Genomic DNA, 23,667 nt, shown 5'->3' on the forward strand with positions numbered 1-23,667 from the left:
TCCCTTAGATCCCACAAAGGGCTTGGGAGGTCAACAGATGATCATAAATCCCAGATGAACCTGCTCTGATTCTTAGGACAACCCTGTCCTTTCCTGACTGTAACAGATTAGGGAAGAGACTCAGAAAGGCAAAGTGATTTGCTTAAGGCCACACAGCCAGGAAGTACCAGAGCTCGGTACTCCGTGTCTACCTCCAAAAAGCTCTTCTTCTCTCCACTATTTTATGGCTGCTTCTTAATTTAAACATTCTTCCTGATCCATGGCCAAAATAATAATGATGTCATCAAAATCAACAATCATGGGCTTAAAACTAATTTTCAAGATCTGACAAGATCCTCCATTAATAAGGGGGATTTTTCTCCCAAATCAAAACTAATCAAATAAACAAAAAGTACAACTCCACGATAGATTCTTGCTTAATTCAGTGACAAGCTCTTGCTCCAATTCCAACACAACCAATAGATGCAGGGCCAGGCAACTGGTGAGGAATGAGGCCCAAGCACTCACTACCCTAAGCCTGGCTTCAGCCCACATCACTTGGCAGCTACAGTCCTATCAGGGCTGGGAGACCGAGAAGAAGGTGCCGACAGTGAAACTCTCCATGAGAGTTACAGCAAAGTGAGCAGAGTGTTTGTACATCCAGACGGGCAGCAAAGCAAATGGTCTGCACCACGCCTGAGGCAAGGTTGAATACACACAAAAGGATGGGTAGACCACTTCATATATCTAATAACTAAGCAAGGCAATCAGAATAAGAGTGATTATCCTATTCCGAAGGCAAGTGAGGACATGCCAATTATTTCTGCAGCCTCTCATGTATTTCTCATCAAGCCAAGATCATTCAATCCTATTAAACTACTAAAAATTAATATGAACAGTTGGGTTCTCCTGTGTTACAATAGGAATACATAACTTTATTTAAAGAACTAGTTTCTCTTTGTGCCACCTTCATCGCCATATCCTACCTTTTTCTAGATATGGCTCTTTGTATACATCTCCAAATCCACCTTCGAGTCAACAGAGGAGGGAGGTTGACTTCTCCTCCCTGCAGCTATCACTTCCAGCTCATGATCCACAATGCTATCTCCTACCAAATTATTCAAAGCAGGCCCATCTATTGTATGAATGCCTTTATTTATATAGAACATCACAGTTTTCCAGTCTTTTCACACTGTTCTCTTTCAGAAATGCTTCATAAATTCTGAGCATCCCATAAATACTAGTGCTTTCTAAAGCAATGTTGCAATAGTCTACCACCCTCAGGACCTTTAAAACTTCCATTTCCTATGCAATTAGTTCATCATCTGCCTCTTTTCTTCCCCTGAGGGTGATGTCAGACTACTCGCATTCTTGACCCTTCTCACCCTGTGAGATGTAAGAAACACCCATCTCCTTGGCTCTCTGCTCCCACCTAAGGCCCTGTTCACCTCATTCAGAACTTCACTTCTGTAGTTCTCCTCTCTCTCCCTCCAAGGCTGTCCTCACTGGACCATGCCCACTGGCAAGCAAACAGACTTCAAGATCACACACCTTAAACCTTGTCCTCCATGTATGCTGCCCACTCAGCTGGCTCTCCTTTTCCTCCTCCCTTCCACCTCTGCAAAGTCCTGACTATACTTGCTACCTCTATTGCCCAGGTCCCATTTTCTCCTCCATCCACTCTAAGTGGGCCTCATTCCCCTAGAACATTTACAACCACCAACATCTTGTCAAAACCAATGGTGAACTGGTCGTTCTCCTCTTACTCAATACTTATCTCCAGGCATCCAGACACATACTCTGCTAGTTTCCCTCCCAGCTCCATGGCCACCCTTTCTCAGCATCTTCGGCTGCCTCCTCTCCTCCACCAATCATGGAGATGGATGGCTCTTTCCTCTCTAGGACACCTATTCTCTCCATGGTGACCCTACCCAGTCCTGTGACTTTAAACACATAGCCCAACATACCAACAGCTCTCACAGTTTTATGTCTAGCCTGAACCACTCCCTGACCTTATCCCCATTCCCATGCTTCCATTTACCCTTTATTTCCTCAAATCTACCTGGCCCTCGACCAAGGACATCAGCTCTTGTTATCTTCCTAATTTCTACCAACCTCAACAAATCAAAAGAAGTAGATGGCAGACAGGTGGGAAGGCCTAAAAGAAACCTAGTTCTAATTGTAGAAAATAGATTACAACCTTCAAGACAAAGCTAAGAAGGAAAATTTCTAGAAGTTTAGTTTAATGTTACTCTTAAAATTTTCAATGATTAAAATTATTTTGCTGTAAAATATGATTCATTTCTTACATTTGCAGTGTTTTAATAAAGAAGACTTACCCTAAACAGTAACCCTGCCAAGCTCTGGGCAAACAAGTCCTTTATTTGTTTATCCTTTGGCTTCTGCATGACAGCTTCTGTTATCCTGAGTAGTATTTGCAACATCTGTTCCCTGGGCCACCCAAAATAAAAGCTCATATTATTAATCATGTCTCCAAAGCACTTTCATTTATAGGTACAAGAAATTCTCTTAAGAATTCAGCAACATCGGTAATCAGAGTAGAAGTATTAACAATCTGAATGCCAACTATATAACGAATACCATATTTTATCAAAATAAACCACCTTATGTTACAACAGTTCTAAAAATCCTGTGCCCACATTGATTGGCAGGATAAAACAGGTATCATCCTAGCCTGATTTTATCCCCTTCAGACAGGAAGGCAAGACTGTCTCTCCAACTACACCAGTCTGTTAAAAGTGTTCAGTGAATAGCTATGCCCACATGAACTTACACAGCACCCTTAAGTTTTCCCATCCATTCTTTTACTTAACCTGTGAGGTCTCCATATCTATCTTTGTGGTAGGAAATAAAATGGACATTCTGGTCCTCATTCTGGGGAGATACGCAGTCAGTATCATACTATGACTAAACTCCAGAGGAACTCACAGGTAGGGGGGTTTGGAAAGGTCACTGTTGTTCACTATGAGGCATGGAGCTTTGTGCCTGGAAGATGCTAAGTCTGCAACACAGGGCATGAAGACACCAAATAACACCGCTAATTAGGGTAACAGCAATAAGTTCTTCAGAACAGCCAAAAGGTATTTTTTTTTTCTCACAGCTAAGTTACCCTCTTCATATTAGAGTGTTTGCTCACTTTTTCTTTTCTTCAATTCTCTACAAACCAAGAACACTGTATCTTTTGTATATAAGGGAGGTCCTTTTGTTCTGAGGGGAATCACCCCTTTTAACTTTTCCTTCGAGGTCTTATACACTAACTGCCTGTTCACCTTTATAACTTTCTCCTTGGTCTACATGCTCTTTAGTGATAAAATCAGGAACTGGACAAAGTAATCTAGTCTAGGTCAAATGAACGGATCTCCAAATCATAGTTACTTTATACTTTTCGCATACCCCACATATTGAGACAGTATTTTCCCTTAACATGACATTGAATCTCATTAAGCTTCTCATGGTACAATGACCTCTAAGGGTTTCCTGACTTATTTGTAGCTGACCATTTGGTTTTCATCCCAGGGTTATCCACTGGTATACATTCATAACTCTGCTCTAGTATTTGCCTCTGCTGCATGCTGTCTACAGGTTCTAGATGGAATAAGAAGAGCTGGCAAGCCATGGGAGATCTTGGGCACATGTGTGTGGAGTAGACAGCTTAGAGGAGAATGAGGGAAGAAATGGTGCAGAGCTGGGGGCAGCATGTCCCTCACCATATTCAGGGTACCCAGGCCCCTGTCACAGGCCCTGGTGTCACCACTGCCTGCTCACATTTATGCGATGCTTAAGACAACAAAAAACAATCCTTTCCACACGAATGGTTACATATCCATCCTATGAACATGAAGAGAACAAGAGACATAATTTTCAAATAAAACCTCAGTCATGGGAACTGCTATCAAAAAAATGCAAATCTGACCAAAGCAATGACTGACAAAGACACAGGGTTAATTTAATTTCTGAACCCATGAAAACCTGGCAAGCCATGAAATTCCCACACAGAGTCTTCTGGAAGAAAACGAGGGTGAAAAAATTGTCTCCAGTTTGGAAAAAACATTTCCTAACAGTTTTGACAGTTTTCAGTTTGGGTTTTTTTTTTTTTTTTGTATTTTGTGAAACACTGACTTTTGGTCTCTCCTCCTCAAAGGAGAACTCCACGAGTGTAAAACTTCCCTGGAAGCATGTGAAATCATGCGTGTGCGCTGTCCCTGCCCTGAAGAATAAATAGGGTTTCCTGCACTCTTTAGGACTTACTTCGTCCCCATCTTCTCACACATGTGGTACTGTTACCCATTCACACAACGCTGCTCACTGTCACTTCCACTTCTTGGCACTTCCCTGGCTACAACCCTAGTCTAAGCTGCCAGCAGCTATGGCCACAAATTTTGTGCCCCACCGCATTCTCTTCTCCAGAGGAAGTCAGAGAAATCTTCTGGAAACATAAACTGGATTGTGTCGTACCCTTATATACATAGAGGGGTAGCCAGGGTTCCTCCTGTGGTCTGCCAGGCCCCACAACCTGGCTGTGGCTGGCCCCCATCACACCCCCTCCCACTCTCCCTCTCCTTTCTCTGTTCCACCACACTGGCCTACAAGACACCACACTTTCAACCTGCTGTTCCTTCCTTAGGGAGCCCTTCCCTCAGAACTCCCAGTGGCTCATCCCTCCCTTCCCTCAGGGCACTGCTCATTTAGGCCTTCCCAGGCACCTGGTGAAAAACACTCTCCCACCCTCCACTCCGTCCCCTTGGCCAGCTTCACTGTTCTTAGTGCTTAATACCACTGAAATTGCTTCTTTGTTCATTATGTCTCTCAGTCTGAGGACAGAAACCTCACAAGGGCAGGAACACTGTCTATTCAGTTTGCCCTACGTCCTCACAGCAGAACCTTAGTAGTGATTTACTGGATGAAAGAAAGGAGGAAGGGAATTCAGGCATTGTCTGGCACTAAAATACATAAGGAAATCTGCTGGGGAAACAGGTCACACTTCTTTTTATGTTCTACTGATTATTTTTTGGTATTTTCATCTATTTCTATAATTTGGGGTTTTTTTTAACACTTTAACCTGAAAATTTCTGAATTATTAAAGATCAGAGAAGAATTGCTTAACTTTATGTCAGAATTTCCACCAAAAAAAAAATTATCAAGACAATCAAAATACTACTGGTACTAAGATATACTGAACTCATCGTTTTCAAAGAAAAAAAGCCATCAAAAATACTATTGCTGTAACTGTGCTATCGAGGAGCAGATGGTTCTGTTGACAGCATACCAGCATTTCTCATTACTCTCAATGTTACTGACACAGCATTTAACTTTGTTTAAGTCATACAGTAGTATTTCCAGCTCTAACAACTGCTTCTTGAGGACACTGGAATTTATGCCTTGAAATAATCATTTTGATTCCCATGGTCTCTGTATTAGTGAACCTTCTGCATGATGGGATTTCTCTAGGCCCACCCTTCCCTCACTGAGAAAGAAAAGGACTGGACTCTGCAGGCTTAGAGACCCCTGTCAGCTCAGTCCTGTCTCATTTCTATGCTTTCCACCAACTGCACACAGACCTTTCCAAAGTACCCCTGGCACTGACTCAAGGCCACCCAGGAAAAGCATCAGACAGGCTTGGTCACAGGGCCCACTGAGGATTTCCATGAGGGAAGTGAGCACCAGTGCTGGTCTGCAGTGGCCTCCGTGGACTGAGCGCAGAAGCCAAAAGTCACTGACAGTGACACTGACCACAGCCAGGCTGCTCCTGGGCAGGGCTGGAGGGGAGGAACACGCAAAGGACAGATCGGAGAGACATTTTACAACCAGAACTAAGAGACACGAAGAAAGGGGACTCTGAAACTCCCTCCTAAGCTGGGGTGATACATTCACTGTGGGACAAGGGCCTGGGAAAAACCTAAGGCACTGTTTTTAAAACAGGCAATGCTTTTAGGGACATTATAAACACACAGACACCAAACAAAAACAAAGGATGAAAATGAAAACACTTCACATAAGCACATTTTCATGACGCCACTGTATTTCTGACTGCATTATTTATTTACTCATTCTGACAAGCTGTCATTTAAAATAATTGTTTTTCCAAAGTGAGTTTAAAACTTCAAATTTGAAGCAATAAAAATAAGTTAACAACATTTCAGAGCAATTAACAACCTTTCCTAGGCTTACAAAAAATGTTTTTATAAAACACCAGTTATATTGTTTCTCCACAAAACAGTCTAATGACAGTTTAAAATGGAAAAATCTACTATTAAGTAATATGACTACTTTTAATTCAGGAATATTTTTAAAACCAATAATAGAAATAAATAAACTATCAAAGTACTGGATACTTACCTTCTTCATAATTCACAGAAACTGTAACCAAAGACTATCATCTTATTGTCAACTTTGTAAAGCCATTTAATAAATGGAGGTCTTAACATTTTAATTATTATTTTGAAAAACAAAAACATCTGTTTTACAATATTAATTTGAAATAAACTTACCATGTCTTTTTATTCATTGTAAGCTCCATTATCATACGCCTAAAAATAATCAAAACAGCTTTACAGGCATCGACTTGTTCTTTCAAGAGCATGGGAACCTCAGCACATGGTTCCAGCAAAAAGACATTTGCAGCATTTGTCAAAAATACCTTGAAATCAACAAATTTTACATTAGAAAGGGTAATTAAACATATGAATCTGAACAAATTTTTCTTAAAGATAATGATATTAATTTTCCTCTACCAATGAGTCACCTTTGAGTTATTTCAATTAAGGCAAGTGGTACCAACACATACTGAAGATTTTTTTAAAATGCTTCTCTTAGAATCACTTAAACAACTGAGACCCCTGAAAGACCTTTCCTTAGAAAAAAATTATTAATGCATATTAACATTGCAACTTTAGAAAACGTATGAATCGGAAAAGGTTTTGAAGGCTTCTTTTTGACATTCCTTCATGGGAAAAGGGGGAAAAGACAAGGTAGGCTCACTGCCTCTGGGTGAGACATTTGGAGGTGGGGGAGGGGGAGAGGAAGCCGAGCAGTGGTTGGCCAGTGGCTGGAGAAAAACATCTGATTGTTGTTGGACCTCCCAGAACATGAACTCTGCTGGCAGTAAGCATGGCCAGCAGCATCCAACAGAGGTGCAGACTTCCAGGGGCTCTAGGGAGCCAGGAAATGGCCAAAGCCACGTGATCGACACTGCATAGCTTCTCGGTGCATATGTTTTTAATATGAGAACTTAATAGGTAGTAAGATATAAAACCTAAGTGAATTCTCACAATAAAAACAGGTCTTAAAAAATTTAATCAGCCAACCACTCTATACTCTGCCTCAGACCTTTAGGATTCAAGTTCATTGTCCCCTTCTGTCAGTGGTATTTCAGTAGAAAACTGTGAGAAGCATGCATCTAGGCTGTTATGCAGTAAGTTACTGCTTGGGGCACTACAGGAAAATAACACTGTGTTACCGCTGACAAAGATGACACCAGTGACCCCTCAATGTAGGAGATTCTGAGTTGTCAGTCTGGTGATGACTGGATAGATGGATGTGCACCATCTATCTAGATCCTATGCTTTTTAAGTCTCCTTTGTATTCAATAGTACAAACTCAAAGGATCTACTTCTCTGGCTCACCTGTAGATGAAACTCATTAACACAACATCTCAAAATGGATGTACAAACTGACTAGAGAGATTAAAATAAACACGCTCAAAAGTCAAGTGGGTGAACTAAAATGTTGACAACCTATAAGATTATCTTATGCAAGATTAGAAAGGTGTTATGACCCAATTTTTTAGAAAGATTACTAAATAAGCACTATAAAAGTTGATAGTGGATGATAACATCAATTGCAAATAATTTACTAGCCCTCAAGTGGGGAAAAGGAAAACAAAGAAGTTTCTGACTAACCAACTATAGTGGTTTTAGTGTAATTTTAGTGGCTGTCTTTTTTGAAGTACATCATAGATGATCCATTGCAAGACAGATCCTTTTAACTCAATGTATTTGACTTCTTGATTTGAATTTGAAACTTCGCATATTCCCAAGTAAAAGTGAGGAGTCTTCATATGTTATACACTTCTTTCATTTTATTTTTTAAAAAAGATCAAAATGCCAGGTTCATGAATATTTCTTACTACCATGTTAGTATTGGTTAAGGTAAAAATAAAGAAAGAAGGGGCACCTGGGTGGCTCTGTTGGTTAAGCATCCAACTCTCGGTTTCAGCTCAGGTCATGATCTCACTTTTCATGAGATGGAGCCCTGCGTCGGACTCTTTGCCAACAGTACGGAGCCTGCTTGGGTTCTCATTCTCCCTCTCTCTCTGCCCCTCCCCTGCTCATGCTCTCTCTCAAAAATAAATATATAAACTTAAAAAAATAAAAAAAAATAATATGTTCAAATTGTACTTGTAAACAGCAACTGCAGAAGAAGATGATCTTATCAAACCTGCCATTTGGCCGTTTTTTTCCTAACAAAGCAAGTGAAGGAGCAAAAATGTTGGACACAAAGAGAACAAAAATAGCTACTATAAAAAAAAAAAACAACACAAAACCAAAAATAGCTACTATAATCCAAACTAAACATTTTAAAAATTGTTGTGCTATAATCAAGTGGAATTTTTGTTTCTTGGTTCAGCCAGGTAGATGTAACCTAGCCTTTCAGAAAACAAATTAACACTCTTCTGAACCTAGGGAGACACTGGCAGTGGAATGGCTAATGACAGCAAATGGCAACCTACTTGGAGGACGAGGGCTAACAAGGGACACAGGGAAGGGACTCCTACACGTACTTCTCTGCTGGCAGAGGGGGGAAGGGGAGGGCGGGCACAGATTATACTACCGACTGGCACCAAAGCTCTTTGAAGCTACTCAAGTAAAATCATCTTGATTTTTTTTTTTGGTTAATTTAAAATTATTTGCTGATTTTCATTGAAAAATGAGAAAATTCAATAGTTATAGTAAACTGCTAAAAGGATATCATGATAAGAAATCCTATCAAGAGACAGATGACAGAAGCAGTGTCAGCAAAAACCCGGCAACACACAATCCATGCCCGTGCCATCACCAGACCTCATGCCCGGCCTCTGTGTGGGAAGCCTAACTGGACACAACTAGAAAGGTGAGTACGGGGGGGTGGGGGGAGGATGAGGCACGAGGGAGCAGAGGAAACAGAGGCACTCTGTGTTTTCACTTATACTCCTAACAATCTTTACCTTAGATGGACCCAAAAGGTAATCTCCTCATCCCCATTTCTGAGATAAAATCCTGAGGTCTGGGATAAGACTAAATGATCAGCCAATGTTTCTCTTTCCAATGTTCCCAAATGGCATTGGTTCTATTGGTTATATATTCATTCAGGTAAATATCTAAAAACTGGAGCATTTTTTTAAATCATTCTTCATAAACAGGCAATTTTTAAGAAGAATATTCCTTTTAAGATTATATAATCATCATGATTATCTTTCAAATTAGAGTCCAGGTCACTGACTAACTACCCATATGTGTTCAGAAAATATTTTTTTCAGATTGAGATCTCAGCCATTTCACTCCATAACAATCCCTCTGAAGAAACCGCAACCCACTCGTAGGTCTCCTTTGACTAGAGAAAGATCTGTACAAACTGAAGGTAAGAAATCAGGAAGAAAACTCAGAGAACTTGAGAGTGGTTTACTGACAGATGGCTAAATATATCACCATACTTTATATGTCACTATCGCAATAAACAAATGTTCAGTGGACTCCAACTGGGGGCCTTTATGTCTCCTGCCAGATGCATACCTGCAGCATAGCCTGGGCCCCGGCTTTCACGTTCTTATCTTCCTCTTCTGTCACACAGCCTCTGCTCACTGCACTCGAGAAGGAGTATGTGCGTCCCCAACTGGAAGAGCGCTTATGACGGGAACTTTCCGACAAGGTCTTCAGAAGATAAAAATCAGTTAACAGAGGGGGAAGAAGTACATGTTTGCATATTTAATTCCTTACACTCACCAAAATTCATGAGAATGTAGGTTTTAGTACGGCAAAATTTTTTCCATTTTGTTCACCACCTCCAGTACCTAACTAAAACAGTGCCTAGCATTTAGTATATGCTGAATAAATAAAGGTCCAGACTGAATGAGCCTGTAACACAGACCTTTAAAATGTGTGATAAATTCCATTTGCCTATCTATTTGTTTTGGCCTCATGACTAGTTATTAAAATGATTTCACCAATATTGAAAAATTAAAACTATGGAATTAATATAGATATTTAAAAGTGATATGCCTTTGGCCACAAATATTTTTAAATGTTTGTTGTTAATTGCTACAACACCCACTTTTAGAAATAATTTATCAGACTAGATTTCAAAATAGCATGCCAGATATATAAATATGGTATTAAGTTTCTTTTGTGTCTCAGGAAGAGGTCCCACTGTTTCATTTTAGATTTCTCCAGCTACTAGCGTTACCTAACCAGGACTAAAAGTTCCATTCACACAGCACCCACTCTGAAGACAGCAGCCAGCCCTGTAGTGAGACTTATTTATGGAGGAGACAACACTCATTATTGGGTTAGTCCTTTTAAGTGTGTTAACATCCTAACTGCTGTAGAACAGTCCACTGCATGAGAAAAGGCTGCCCAATCATTCTAAATTGAGTTTCTCAAATGCTATTTATTTAAACACGTCAATACTTAGGCAGCAACATTTTCAGTCTCATACAGAAACCTGTACAATACGATGGTTTATAAAACAGCTCCGAGCAATACCGAATAACGAAGCTGAGATATACACATGGACTTAGCCTGAGGGTTAGGAGATGACCTTGAACAGAGCACAGCAGCAGCCTCACTGAAACGGGTCCTCAGGGAACTCGGCAACTGGAGAGCATCAGCTATGACAAAAGAGATCCACCTGCCTGTGTCCTACTGACTGGCCCCTTGGCTGACCAGGTATACTTTGCTATAATATGTGTATTCCCAGCTGAAATAACTGGTGATAACATATTACCTCTTTGCTGTCAGTCTCTAAAAATCCTAGTTTCTCAGCATCTTCTTGGGCAACGTCTTTTTTATCTGGTTCTTCCATGAACACAGGTTTGTCCTGGAGTATCCACTTTCGGTACACTTGAACTACCTTCCTTGTTACAGCTATGTCACAGGAAGGCAACAAGAATGCCTAAAAGGAAAAAAAGAAGACTCTCTTTAACTCCACGCCAGCTCAGATCACTATAGAGCCACATAATAGACACTTCCAGTCAGCACCAATTTCAGATTTTCCTCTGAAAGTTACGGGGCCAGGTATTTTTGTGCATACCAAACTTGTCTGAGGAAAAAGAGCATTTCCATAATTGGGCCAGAAAAAAACATGATGCAACTTAAAATTAACTTCTGTATTCTGAATAAGTTTTTCACAAAATAACGACCATGCATACATACACAGATATGCTATTTGGCTATACAAACACTATACAACTGGGAACCTTTCCCAATGAATCAAAAACCGATTATAAGACAGCCATCATACTACTGCAGCCAGCTGCAGCCAAGTGTCACCCCTCTTCCCAGCTCCATCTTCAGGGATGTTGTGCTGGTGACAAAGGGAATATTTACAACACAGAAGTTGGCAAATGCTGCCAATTTAGAGCTTTTCTTTTTTCTTTTTTTGTCTTTTCCCTTTCCTTGACTTGCCCTTCCTTCTTTCTTTTCTTCCTCTCTCCCTCCCACCCTACCTTCCTTTATTAAGAGCCAATTGTTCAACTGAGTACAGACACCAACGTTAACAAGAGCCCCTTGTGCACACTTATGTGGACTTTGTAACATTACCAAATCTCCATAAATATATGCACTAAGAATTTTGATTTAATATAAGATTCCAAAAATACAAACAAAAAGCTAAAGGGAAAACGTATTTCCTTTTGAGTATCTGCTCTAAGTAATATTTCTGTCTGACGGGTGAACACAAAGGAAAAGTATTCAATACTACAACAAATACTTTCATTCCATAGATGAGGCATTAAGATGAGACCCAGAACACCTGAGATATTTTCCCAGGGTTACAAAGTTAGCTAGCAATGATTCTAGGTTTTGATATCAAGGTTCAGAGATTTAATACTGTCCTTAATGTTCACGAAACAGGATGCAGTTACAGTCAGATTACAGTGTAACAAAGGTTTATGCAATATACAAATTTCCATAGATAGTGGTTATATCACATCAAATTCCAAAATAAAGGAATCTGTGTTACAAGACTGCAACATATCAATGTAACAAATATTCTGACTTGTATCTCAAGAAAGATCAACAAAGACAGGGTGCCTGGGTGGCTCAATTGGTTGAGCATCTGACTTTGGCTCAGGTCATGATCTCACGGTCTGTGAGTTCCAGCCCTGCATCAGGCTCTATGCTGACAGCTCAGAGCCTGGAGCGTGCTACGGATTCTGTGTCTCCCTCTCTCTCTGCCCCTGCCCCCAATCTCTGTCTGTCTGTCTCTCTCTCAAGAATAAATAAACATTAGTTTTTTTTTTTCTAAAAAAGAAAGATCAGCAAAGACAAAGAAGAGTATGACAAAGTACAATGGTGTCTAACTCCAATTTTGTTCCAAAATTTTATTACAAATATTTTCACACATACAAAAATGTTGAAATAGTTTTACAGTGAATACCCATATACTACCTCCTAGATTCTACCATTAGCATTTGCTAGATTTGTTTACCACACATCTGTCTAACCCCCCTTATCTTTCCTTCTTTCAATACATTTTATTTTTGATGAATTTCAAAGAAATCTGCAGACATCAGTTCATTTCACCCCTAAACATTTCAACATGCATATCGCTGACTAGAGTTCAAAATTTGTTATGGGGCCTTGGTTAAGATGGCGGAGCAGAAGGGGGACCCTATGCTTGCTTCATCCCTCAAACACAGCTAGATAAATATCAAATCATTCCGAACACCCAAGAAATCAACCTGAATGTTGAGAGAACAGAGGGAGCAAAGAAAACACATCATGGAAAATAGGAGCTTCAGAAACTTAATTCCAGGGAAAAAAGAATCATGGTGCTGCAGAGGGGAGGGAAACTTGATCTCTGAAAGGAGAGAAAGAGATAGAGAGAAAGCAGCACCAGAGCTTACTTTCCAGGGCCTGGCATTTCAGGAAGTGTTTCACAGTGTGTACTCTATTGTGTTTTGTCTGCTCTTTCCCTCAGGTCAGTCCTTTGCAGAATTTTCTCCTTACCTGAAGTGTGAAGTTATTGGACCCTATTTAGTTTATGATGTTTTAAGTAGGTGTGCTTTGGTCTGCTTGTTAAAATAAGCCTGATCCTGGAGCACTCTATGGTCAGTAGACTTCATGCATGCAAGGGGTTTTGCTGTTCTTCTGGGGGAGGCGCCTGCTGCACTGGTTGTCAGGCTAACTTGCCCTAGTAAAGATGCACCTGCAGGGCACAGTGGGGTGAAGCTTGGTGTAAGTGGCTCCAGCCTCCATGGGAGGCGCTGTGTTGCTTACTGAGGTTGGTCAGCGCTGGTGGGCAGGAGATGAAAATGGCATCACCCCACTCTCTTGTTCCTGAGCAGGTAGTTTGCACCTGCCGCTGTTCAGGAAGCCCTCATTGAAGAGCAAACCATCACCTGTCCTGTGTCCTTGGCTTCCATTAGATCGTGCCTTCACCCTGTCTGTGTCTGAGCTGTGTGCTGGCCAGGCAGCACAGTACTCCTGTGTTTTATCTCAGGCACCTGACTAGGTTTCAAAACTCCAAATTTTAGGTACATGGCATGGCACAGACCTATGCTTATCCTTTGGGGGAGCATCTCACCACACTGTGACTAGTGCTGATTAATCCCAGAAAAGCAGTTGCACAATCACGTGGTGGCTCAAAGCTGGCATCAGGGTTTGCTGTCCTTGGCTGGTGTCTCTGTTCCTATGCTAATGAACGGGGCAGCACATTGGTGCCTGCCAGCTCTTTTGTCCCTTGAGAGTCTTGCTGCCTCTCCCAAATGCACTCCAGTAAGGGAAACTGTCTCTCCCAGTGTGACCCAGGAGATCCTCAAAGCACACAGTTTGCTCCCAGGCCTCTGCCCTCCTTTCCCACAGGAGCATCACTGTGCCTGACAGGCTCTGCCCAGCAGTGGTGCAGACTTCTAAAACTTCAGAGTTAGAGCCCTGCTGTATGTAAAAACTTGCCACTAATAATCAGCTGCTCTGGTTTTCTTAGTCAATGGTGTTGGGGAAGTGTTTTTCTTGTGCAATCCCCTGCCCCTCCCCTGCTTGTGCTCTCTTTCTCTCAAAAATAGATAAACATTAAAAAATTAAAAAAAAAAAAGAATAGGCGAGATTGACTCTGAGGAAAAAGAAAGCATTATTAGAAATCAAGAGAAAAAATTCTTATAGATGAAAGATCCAATTCAAAGGAATATACAACGTTTGTACTGAGACTAATAATTTTGCCTCAAATATATATACATAGCTAATACTGACCGACTTTGAAGAAGAAAATAGACCAATCCACAGTCAGAATAGGATATTCTCAGCAACTTGCAGAACAGTAGACAAAAAAAATAATGACAGAGGAGAGTGGAATACATGCTTCCTAAGTTCTTGCTGTATTCTCCATGTTTCAACCTCTCATATTTTTCATCTTTATCTCTCTGAGGAACATTCAGGATTATTTCTTCAGATCTGTCATCCCATTTATTCTGTCCTAAACTGTACCTAGTCAACTATTAAGCTTACCCCAATTTGAGGTTCTCCTTTGCTATTTCAATTATTACATTTTTTTTCATTTTTAGAATTCTATCTTCTTATTCATATCTGCTTAGTCATCTGTTACAATTTCTTATTCCCCAGAAATATTTTCAAGCTTGTCTTTTATTACTTTAAGCATGTTGAAGATATTCATACTGGAAGTTCTAGAAAAGTTTTTACTTGCACGTTCCTAACTGGAAGAAAGAGCTACCTGAAATTATTATACCTAGCTAAACTGCTATTCATGAGGAAAGACAAAAAGAAAACATTCCTCATCATAAAGAGACTCAGAATACCTTGAAAACACCCACTCAGTGACAAAAGAAGACCATCTAGAGTCAATCAAAGCAAGTATTTTAAGACTGAGGACACAAGGAGGAAAGAGTCTATCTAAATTCAGAATTAAGACTAAACAACTCTGCACATTAGGATTCCCACACCGACTAAAAATAATGGTACATTTATGCTATAAATTTATAATATAATAAAATAAGTAGATGGGGAGAGGAGGCTGAAGAAACTACAAGGCTGATAAGTTCTTCATATTTCTTAAGAAATCTACCATGGTGTAAATCTAAAATTACACCATGGGGCTAAAAAAGTGATTCCAACACCTTAAAGTGATTATAATGTTTTCATTATAGACAAACCTTTTAGTAATTAATATTTTTCATAAAAGAATGTTTATTTGAATTTCAGCAATTCTTTGTTTCACTTTCTTTTCTTCTGTTAAATTCAAATAAAATTCAGAGCTCTTCATTAAAAATGCATTAAGAATCATTAAGAAATAAAGATGCCATGGTCATGAAGTTCTCTGTCAGTCCCTCACCCCCACCCCAGCATTTCTACATACGCTCTCTTGCATCTGCTTTCACCTCAGTCAGCCTCTGTCTGGTTTTACCTTTATCTGTCTCTGTCCATGGTTGGCTGCCTTCCTGTCCACCTACACCTGCCTGCCAAATTCTCTGTCTGCCTATCTGTCTGTACCTATGAACCTGTCCCTCTACACCTCCCTGCTCACCTCCATCTCTAGCTGGCCTGTCTACACCCATCTGTCTGCTCTTCTATGCCTGCCTGTCAGTTTGATTATATCTATCAGCTCATCTGTAAGCTCTTCTGTGTGCCAGGCTGATCTCTGTCTGTTTGTATCCTGCCTTACCCACCTCCTCTCTGCCAATCTTTTATCTGTTTATCTACCTAGCCAGGCCAGTAGCCAAATATAAACATATAGAAATACCTGGAATGATGCTCTTCTTAAATTAATAGTGAGTAGTGCTTTGAACTTTTTAGACCCATGACCTAAGTAAGCCATTTTATAGAAGGATATACTATTTGTGTATAGTATATACATAAATAAATTTTTTTTGTAGAAGTTTCACAGAGAAATACTAATCCTAACAACATGCAGTACACTCTGAAATGTTCTGGTCTATTCTATTACATTATTTAAAAAAAAATACCAGTTTTTGATGAGCTGATTTCATGACCTACAAATGGTCACAAAAGGTAGTCTGAAAAACACCAGTAATAAGACAAATTTCCAGTGGAGTGACCCTGAGAACACAATTGCCCTACCTGAAGCTTCTACCATTCACTGCTAGCTGCCTGCTGGGAGTAGCAGTACACTGAGGCTGAATCTCGTCTCTACTGTTACCATCTATTTCCACTGCCTGCAACTCACTGAACCATCCAGTCCAAGGAGACTTGCACAGTTAGCCCCTGCCACGAGCCACTCTGCCCCCATGGCTCCTCATCTGCATTTATTTCCAGGCCACATACATGGACATCTGATCTTCTGCCACCACCACGTACTGTTCTACAGTGTACACACACACCTTACCTCCCCACTGAGAACATGCACTTCCTGAATGTACATTTTAAACTTTAATGGCCTTTAGGCTTAAATACTAATCTTTGAATACTTTAAAACAGAAAAAGAAATCACAAGTATGAAAGAAGTCACATTTTGCCATCCATAAAAGAAAAATTCATCATTGACCACAAGAGGGCAATAGAATGCAATGTTAAAACTCACGTCCCTTCAAGTGTCTCTACTTCATATTTTAAAATGTGCAACATTCATATTTTAAATTTCACATATATGCTTTCAAATTAGATTTGATGAAGAATAATTATAAAGTGTAAAAAAATATTTTTTTGGCTTCACAGCACAAAGATGTCTCAGAAGTTCAATCATAAGTAGTCTGCAGTTGCCTACCAGACCCAAGCTACTTCAGAATGGAAGTAGGACTTAGGACTTAAATGGAATTCAGAATTTAGAGCATGCTCTTGCCAGGGGTGAAATACCAATAATGGAGGCAGACAGACTCTGGGTATAAAAAACAATTTACATAATAAAGGTAAAATCACATCAATTTAGCATGTATCTCTTGTGTAAAATTTAAAAGCTTTGTCAATAATATCTAGCTTTTGTAGTAAGCACTAGCTTCCAAGGGTTCAAAACACTATTACAAATTGGGGTCTGCAAAATATAGCCTGTCATCCAAATTCAGACCACCACATGATTTTCATAAATAAAGTTCTTTGGGAACACAATCATATTTATTTGTTACTTGCTGTCCATGGCTGCTTTCTCACTATGAAGGCAGAGCTGAGCAGCTACAACAGAGCCCACGTAATCAATAAAGCCTGAAATATTATCATCTGGTCCTGTACTATATACAGTATTTGATCTCTATTCTCAATTATATGCCCTCTATGCCCTTGATGATTTCAACTCAAATTGAAGTGTTACCAAGCACCTTCTGCAAGTACAACAGGAACACAACAAGGCAACATTAATGGAGGGAATAGGGTAGATTTTCAAATCATGGACTATTATGATAGAAGAATGTTTCGGCAGCAGGACATGTATAGTCAGATGACACAGCAGGTGTGGGCTCCAAGGAGCACACTGGTCAAAGGAAAAGGAGGGAACAGGAGTGAGAAAGCCCCCTGCATGACTTACCCAGTGACGGTTCACAGAAGGAGCAGGAGACGAGGAGCCCAGGAGGGCTAAAACTGCACACATGAACATGAGTCTGCTAAAGAAGCATTCAAGTCGGGAGAAGCTGAGGTTAGGGAAGAAAATAAGCTAAGCTTTGTCCTCATTATCATTAAAACACCTCTTAGAATGTCAGATGAGATCACAAGTGGGCATTTTAAAAGGCAAATGTGGAAATAAGAAGCAAGGTCTGGACAAAAGGCTTGAGTGGGAGTTGCATGTCACCGATGAAGGCCCTAAGGAGGCAAAGTGTGCAGTGACAAAAGAAGAGGCTTAAGCCCAGAACCTTGGTCGACTCCTGGAATTTGGGGTCAAACAAAAAAAAGGGGCCAAGAAATGAAGACACAGGAAGTGAGAGGAACCAAAACAGTGCTGAGCCACAGAATCAGAAAAGTATTTTACAAGGGGAATTTTCACTACAGTTTAAACTAATATTTTCTTAAGTCAAAAATTTTTATTCATTAAAATTCAAAATATTTTAAAACCTCTAGATTGCTGTGGACTATTCTGGGACTTTCATTCTTGGTTGATTTTTCTTTAATGAAAGTCTCAGAAGTGAAAGGAGTCAGTCACTACCTAGAAGTCTCGAAGTCTCGCCCCTCCACAAAAAGCTCTTCATGACACACATGCAACATTCGTGTGCGTGTACACAATCCCTCCTCCCCACCAATAATGGGTCTCTGCCGTTCGAGGGCCTCACCCTCTGTGTGGGTGCACGGACTAAACCATTACCCCTCCATCACGTGCATATGCCCACAGAAGAGCCAGGTTCTGTTTCCCAGGGCACTAGTACCAAGGTGCAGGTGGCCAGGGGCTCCACCCCACACCACAGAGCTGCTGTTTGCTCCACTGCACTGCAGGTTCTGCTTCCTCTGTCAGAGTTTCTCTAAAGCAGCACTACTGACATTTGGGGCCAGATGTTCTCTGTCATGGGGTAGCAGGGGCCCTGTCCTGTGCTGGTACGGTGTTTAACAACATCGCTTGCTACTACCCAGTAGATGCCTGTAGCACCGCCCCCTCCCCAGTTGTGACAACCCAAAATGTCTCCAGACAGCACCCAATGTCCCCTGGGGGGGGGGGCAGAGCTAGCCCCAGTTGTTGCTCAGGGCTGCTAATCGTTGCCTGGCCTCTGATCTATGCTGTCTTCTTCCTCACCTGCACCTACTTTCTTGTTTACATTTCTCCTATTCCACCCACCACAGTGTCCAACATAGGTATGCTATGTCAGCGTCTTGGCCTCAGCCCTTGCTTTCCTTTTATTCCTCTCCCCACTCAGCTTATTTCTCTGAAGTCATAAATATTTCTATCATATGCATTATTTGGTGTCATAAATATTTCTATCATATTTCTATCATATGCATGCCATGCGCATGTGTAGGGAAAGTACACGTGTTTGCAGAAACGTCCAGAGAGCTCCCTCTGACCCTGGGAACACCACCAGCCTGAGGCTCTTCTCTGTGATGTTCATTTGTTGCTGAGTATTCAGCAAGGGCTTTCTTCCCACCTACCACTGGGTTTATGGGAGCACAAGGGTATTTGTGGGATGATTTGTTCATATACAGAATTTCCTCTCCATGTGTAGGAATTTTACAAGAACAAAATTTTAAAAAATCCTAAAAGAAAAATATCACAACACTCCACATGACAAATTCATAGTGGGATTAGAGGGATAATTATTCAGTCTTGTAATGTAGCCCAACACATCCATAGTATTTCTTGCAGTACTATGAGCAAAAGAACAAGAACAAAACTCTTCAATTTCATGAACTTACACCACACACACACACACACACACACACACACACACACACACACACACTAACCTGGCGAAAGACTTCGTTCACAAAGTTGACATAACCTCGTGTTGACAAGAGAATCCGCTGCACCATTTCATACACTGTGCGGTGCTCTTCTTCAATGCTACAAAGGCTGGAGTTGCTGAGTCTTCGGTCAGACAAGGTGCTGCTGTTGGAATGGTTTCTGTCCTGCTCTGTGGGCCCACTGCCATCCAGCTCCGGTGCTCTCTCTTGCCCTGCACCACCACCAACAGTCTGGAAAAAAGTCATTACCACTTCTGAGAGAGCCTTGTCTTCAACCTTCAAGAACACCCAGTGAACCTGAAGGCTTGTTTCATCTTAAAGAACTCTGGTAACCATCAGCTTAACAGCAAGCTGGACAACAGCATTGCTCGGAGCACAAGGGGTTCCAGGACCTGTACTCACCAATTTTCCAATTCACCAACTAACCCCTCTCCAACTCAGTTATGTTAACAGGAAAACTACTAAATTATTGCAAGGAGGTGAGGCTGTGAAAGTCCAGCAACCTACAAACTTTAATTTACATTTGTAAAATCACATAACAAATTGTGTCAGTGAATTTACACTATGATCACCTCTGGCCTCTAAATTCAGCATTTACTCTACGGTCACAGAGATCTTGAAGTTCAGTGGAATTTTTGCAGCCACAATGTTGGAAAGCATCATTTGATTCAAAAGATTAAATGATATCTGATGGAAGAGTGTCAAGATCTTTAGAGGGTATTTTATAAGGAGAATTTTGATCTGGTTTTTATATTCAGAATCTCAGACTGAACTTAACTGAAATATTTACAAAACTTTATTTAGAAAACTTTATGAGCACAAGGAAATAAAATAATTCATGCAATGACTCACAAAGTTTAATGTTGAATTCTGCTCTCATCTCCCCATAGAACTAAAGGTTTCCTCCAAATAAAATACACATATAATTTTGCTTTGTTTTTATAAATTCCACTATTACTTTTTAAGTGTCAAAAATGTATAAGCCAAATACCATTAAACTTCTACCCACTGTGAATATGTTTTACAAAAAGTGATAACATATGAGTAGTACAAAATAATAATTTCAGTAACTACCAAGGACAGTTTGAAAGCAGATATCCAAATAGCAATCTCTAGGGAAAATTAATGGAAGATTATATTTATAACAATTTTTCTCTTCATGCCTTAGCTATTTAAGTCTGTGTGGCTTATCAAAGGCACTGTCATACTGTGAGATGAGCTGTCCTATAGAAATTATTTCATCCTTCTGACGCATCAACTATCTTCTGTAGAAAAATAAAATTGTACTCATTTTTCTGATACACACACACACACACACATATACATACATATATATATGTATACATATATATGTATATATATGTGTGTATATATAGATAGATATAGATATAGATATAGATAAAGGTTGGATTAAGTTTAATGTCTCTTGTGGCTCAATAACCTGTGACTTTTTGATCAATAACTCCCATTTTCCTCATAGGCAAAAAAAGAAGAAAAAAACCTCATGTATATATACACATATGGCAGCAAATTAAAAACTGCCACAAATTTGGGGCACCTGGGTGGCTCAGTCAGTTGAGCGTCCGACTTCGGCTCAGGTCATGATATCACGGCTCATGAGTTTGAGCTCCATGTCGGGCTCTGTGATGACAGCTCAGAGCCTGGAGTCTGCTTCAGATTCTGTCTCGGTCTCTCACTGTGCCCCTTCCTCATTCATGCTCTGTCTCTCTTTCTCTCAAGAATAAAACATTTAAAAAAATTTTTAAAAAATGGCCACAAATTTGATCTACACAGGCTGTGTGACTGTGTTAACAAGTGTAATAGAGTGGAAGAGACCTGTTCCAGTTTCAGGCCCAGGCCAAAAGGCTGACAGTTACCACTTCCCACCTTTTGGAACATTTGCTAATAGAGCCCTGAATAGCCAGGGAAGAAGTCTCGCGACCCTACCAGAGAGACTGCATGGAAAGAGAGGCTCTGCTGAACCCTACTTTCCAACTGCATCCAGGCATTTGAATAGTCATCTTGAACCAAGATGCCACCAGCTGAAGACCACCACCCACTGACCTCACTTAATACCACATGAAGCACAAGAATTGCCCAATTAAATCCTGCCCAAATTCCCTACCCCAAAAGTATAATGTTTAGTGTGACAAAAGGGCTATTGTTTTAAGCCACCAAGTTTTGAAATCATTAGATAACTAATTGGATAACACAACTATTAGGTAATTTAAACAGTATAAATAAAGAAATAGGTTTAAAGGTACCAAGTAATTTAAAAAATGTACTCTGAACAAACATACAGAAAACCAGAAATAGACCCATAAATACAAAGAACTGGTGGCTGCCAGCAAAGGGGATGACAGGACAGGCAACATGGGTGAAGGGGAGTGAGAGGTACAGGCTTCCAGTTATGGAATGGATAAGTCAAGGAGATGAAAGGCACAGCATAGGGAATATGGTCGATGGTATTTAATAGCACTGCATGGTGACAGGTGGTAGGTGAGCACAGCATAACATACACACTTGTCAAATTCTATGTTGTACACCCGAAACTAATGTAACATTGTGTCAGCTGTATTTCAATTTAAGAAAATTAAAATAAACTTTAAAAAATGAAAAGTGAGTTCTGTTATCCAAATAGAACACCAGAGATGGATTTCCCATCATACTGTAAACTGAAAGCTTCTCTTGATAGAACAATGCTTTCCTTAGCCTTGGTCCCTACTCTCCCCACAAAAGGCCACTTTCTAAAAATATCTTTACGTTCTGACAGACGTTTATAATGGCAGTGAGTGATGAGAGTGAAAGCCAATTGATAATCCAAGTCTCCTCATTCCTTATCTCTTTCATGAAGATTAACAGTAAAAGCATAAGTAAGAATTAATAATGGAGAGAGTCCATTTTCCACCCACTAAAACCAAGCTGGAATTCTCAACTACTATTTGGTATTAGTTGATTCTGGTGGCAAATGCAAAAATAGTTTTTACTTCTTCGGCACATGATGAAGCCTCTGTCAGTGAAACAGACCTATCTGAAGCAGACCAGGCCTGCACTGCCAGCAATCAGGAAATTGCACGATGCAGGCTGCCACTTAATCCTTCCCATCACCCCTCCCCAACATCCTGGTTTCTTCTCAACCGACAGCTCATATTGAGACTTGTTCACTCCCAGGGTCAAACTAAACGGGGACACTCACAAAGAAGGTATGAAACAAGAGGATGCAACTGCCCTTCTATTGGTGATGCCTGATGCCACTCAACTTCCTTGTCATGATTTGCCTGCATGGTTGAGGGCAGACTGCATTTGCCTTGACAGAGCTCTAGGACACAGAAAGTACTAGAGTGGAAGTCAACAAACAAATGAGTTTGTATAACGTACAAACTCGTATAGGGTTGTCAATTTGTGTAATTCACTTTTTCTAACTGTTCATCCCACGAAATACAACAATTTCAGGAAACCCACAGCCCATGAATCATTATTGAAGAACTGATTTACAATTAGTAAAATTATAAATAAAAAATTATAATACAAATAAATGTGATCAACTGATACCATCTCAAACTTTCTTTTACATTCCCAAATGGATTTTTATGGGTTATAATGTCAGTTAATGTGCTTATAGAATTGGTAAAAAATGGTCACCGCTGACATTTTAAAATCACCCTCTGCTTTCTCTAATGTATACTGAAGTACTTTTATCTCATACAAAAATGAATTACTGGGGCACTGGGGTGGCTCAGTTGGTTAAGCGTCCAACTCTTGACTTTAGTTCAGGTCATGATCTCATGGTTCGTGGGTTCAAGCCCTCCATCGGGCTCTGCACTGACAGTGCGGAACCTGCTTGAGATGCTCTCTCTCCCTCTCTCTCTGCCTCTCCCTCACTTGTGTGCTCTCTCGCAAAATAAACAAACTTAAAAAAATGAATTACTAAAGACTAAATAATACTTCACTAAAAATATTTTCGGCTGAAATGATGCACCAAGAATGTTCAGGTTTATACTGTTGTTGCCAACACTATGGGATATGAGAGCAACTATATTTTCGTTCTCCCTGAATGATGCCACTGAACAAGAGTATTTGTTAAACCAGACTCTCCAAGGTGGTAAGAAAACTAAGTCTAGACGATGTATTGATT

At 40.3% G+C, this 23,667-nt stretch overlaps 1 protein-coding gene across 7 annotated transcripts in view; it reads right to left on the minus strand.

Moving 5' to 3' along the window:
• The window catches only part of RALGAPA2 (Ral GTPase activating protein catalytic subunit alpha 2), a 312,686-nt gene that overhangs the window by 208,132 nt on the left and 80,887 nt on the right, over positions 1-23,667 (minus strand). For all 7 annotated transcript variants that reach the window (XM_027069474.2, XM_053200306.1, XM_027069476.2 and 4 more), the window contains 5 exons: positions 19,536-19,763; positions 10,978-11,145; positions 9,768-9,905; positions 6,489-6,637; positions 2,319-2,430 (listed from right to left, as the gene is read on the minus strand). In XM_027069474.2, coding sequence (XP_026925275.1) covers positions 2,319-2,430; positions 6,489-6,637; positions 9,768-9,905; positions 10,978-11,145; positions 19,536-19,763 — 795 coding nt within the window. The remainder of the gene's footprint in view (positions 1-2,318; positions 2,431-6,488; positions 6,638-9,767; positions 9,906-10,977; positions 11,146-19,535; positions 19,764-23,667) is intronic.

The sequence above is a fragment of the Acinonyx jubatus genome, chromosome A3 (genome assembly GCF_027475565.1).
Source record: "Acinonyx jubatus isolate Ajub_Pintada_27869175 chromosome A3, VMU_Ajub_asm_v1.0, whole genome shotgun sequence".
Lineage (NCBI taxonomy): Eukaryota > Metazoa > Chordata > Mammalia > Carnivora > Felidae > Acinonyx > Acinonyx jubatus.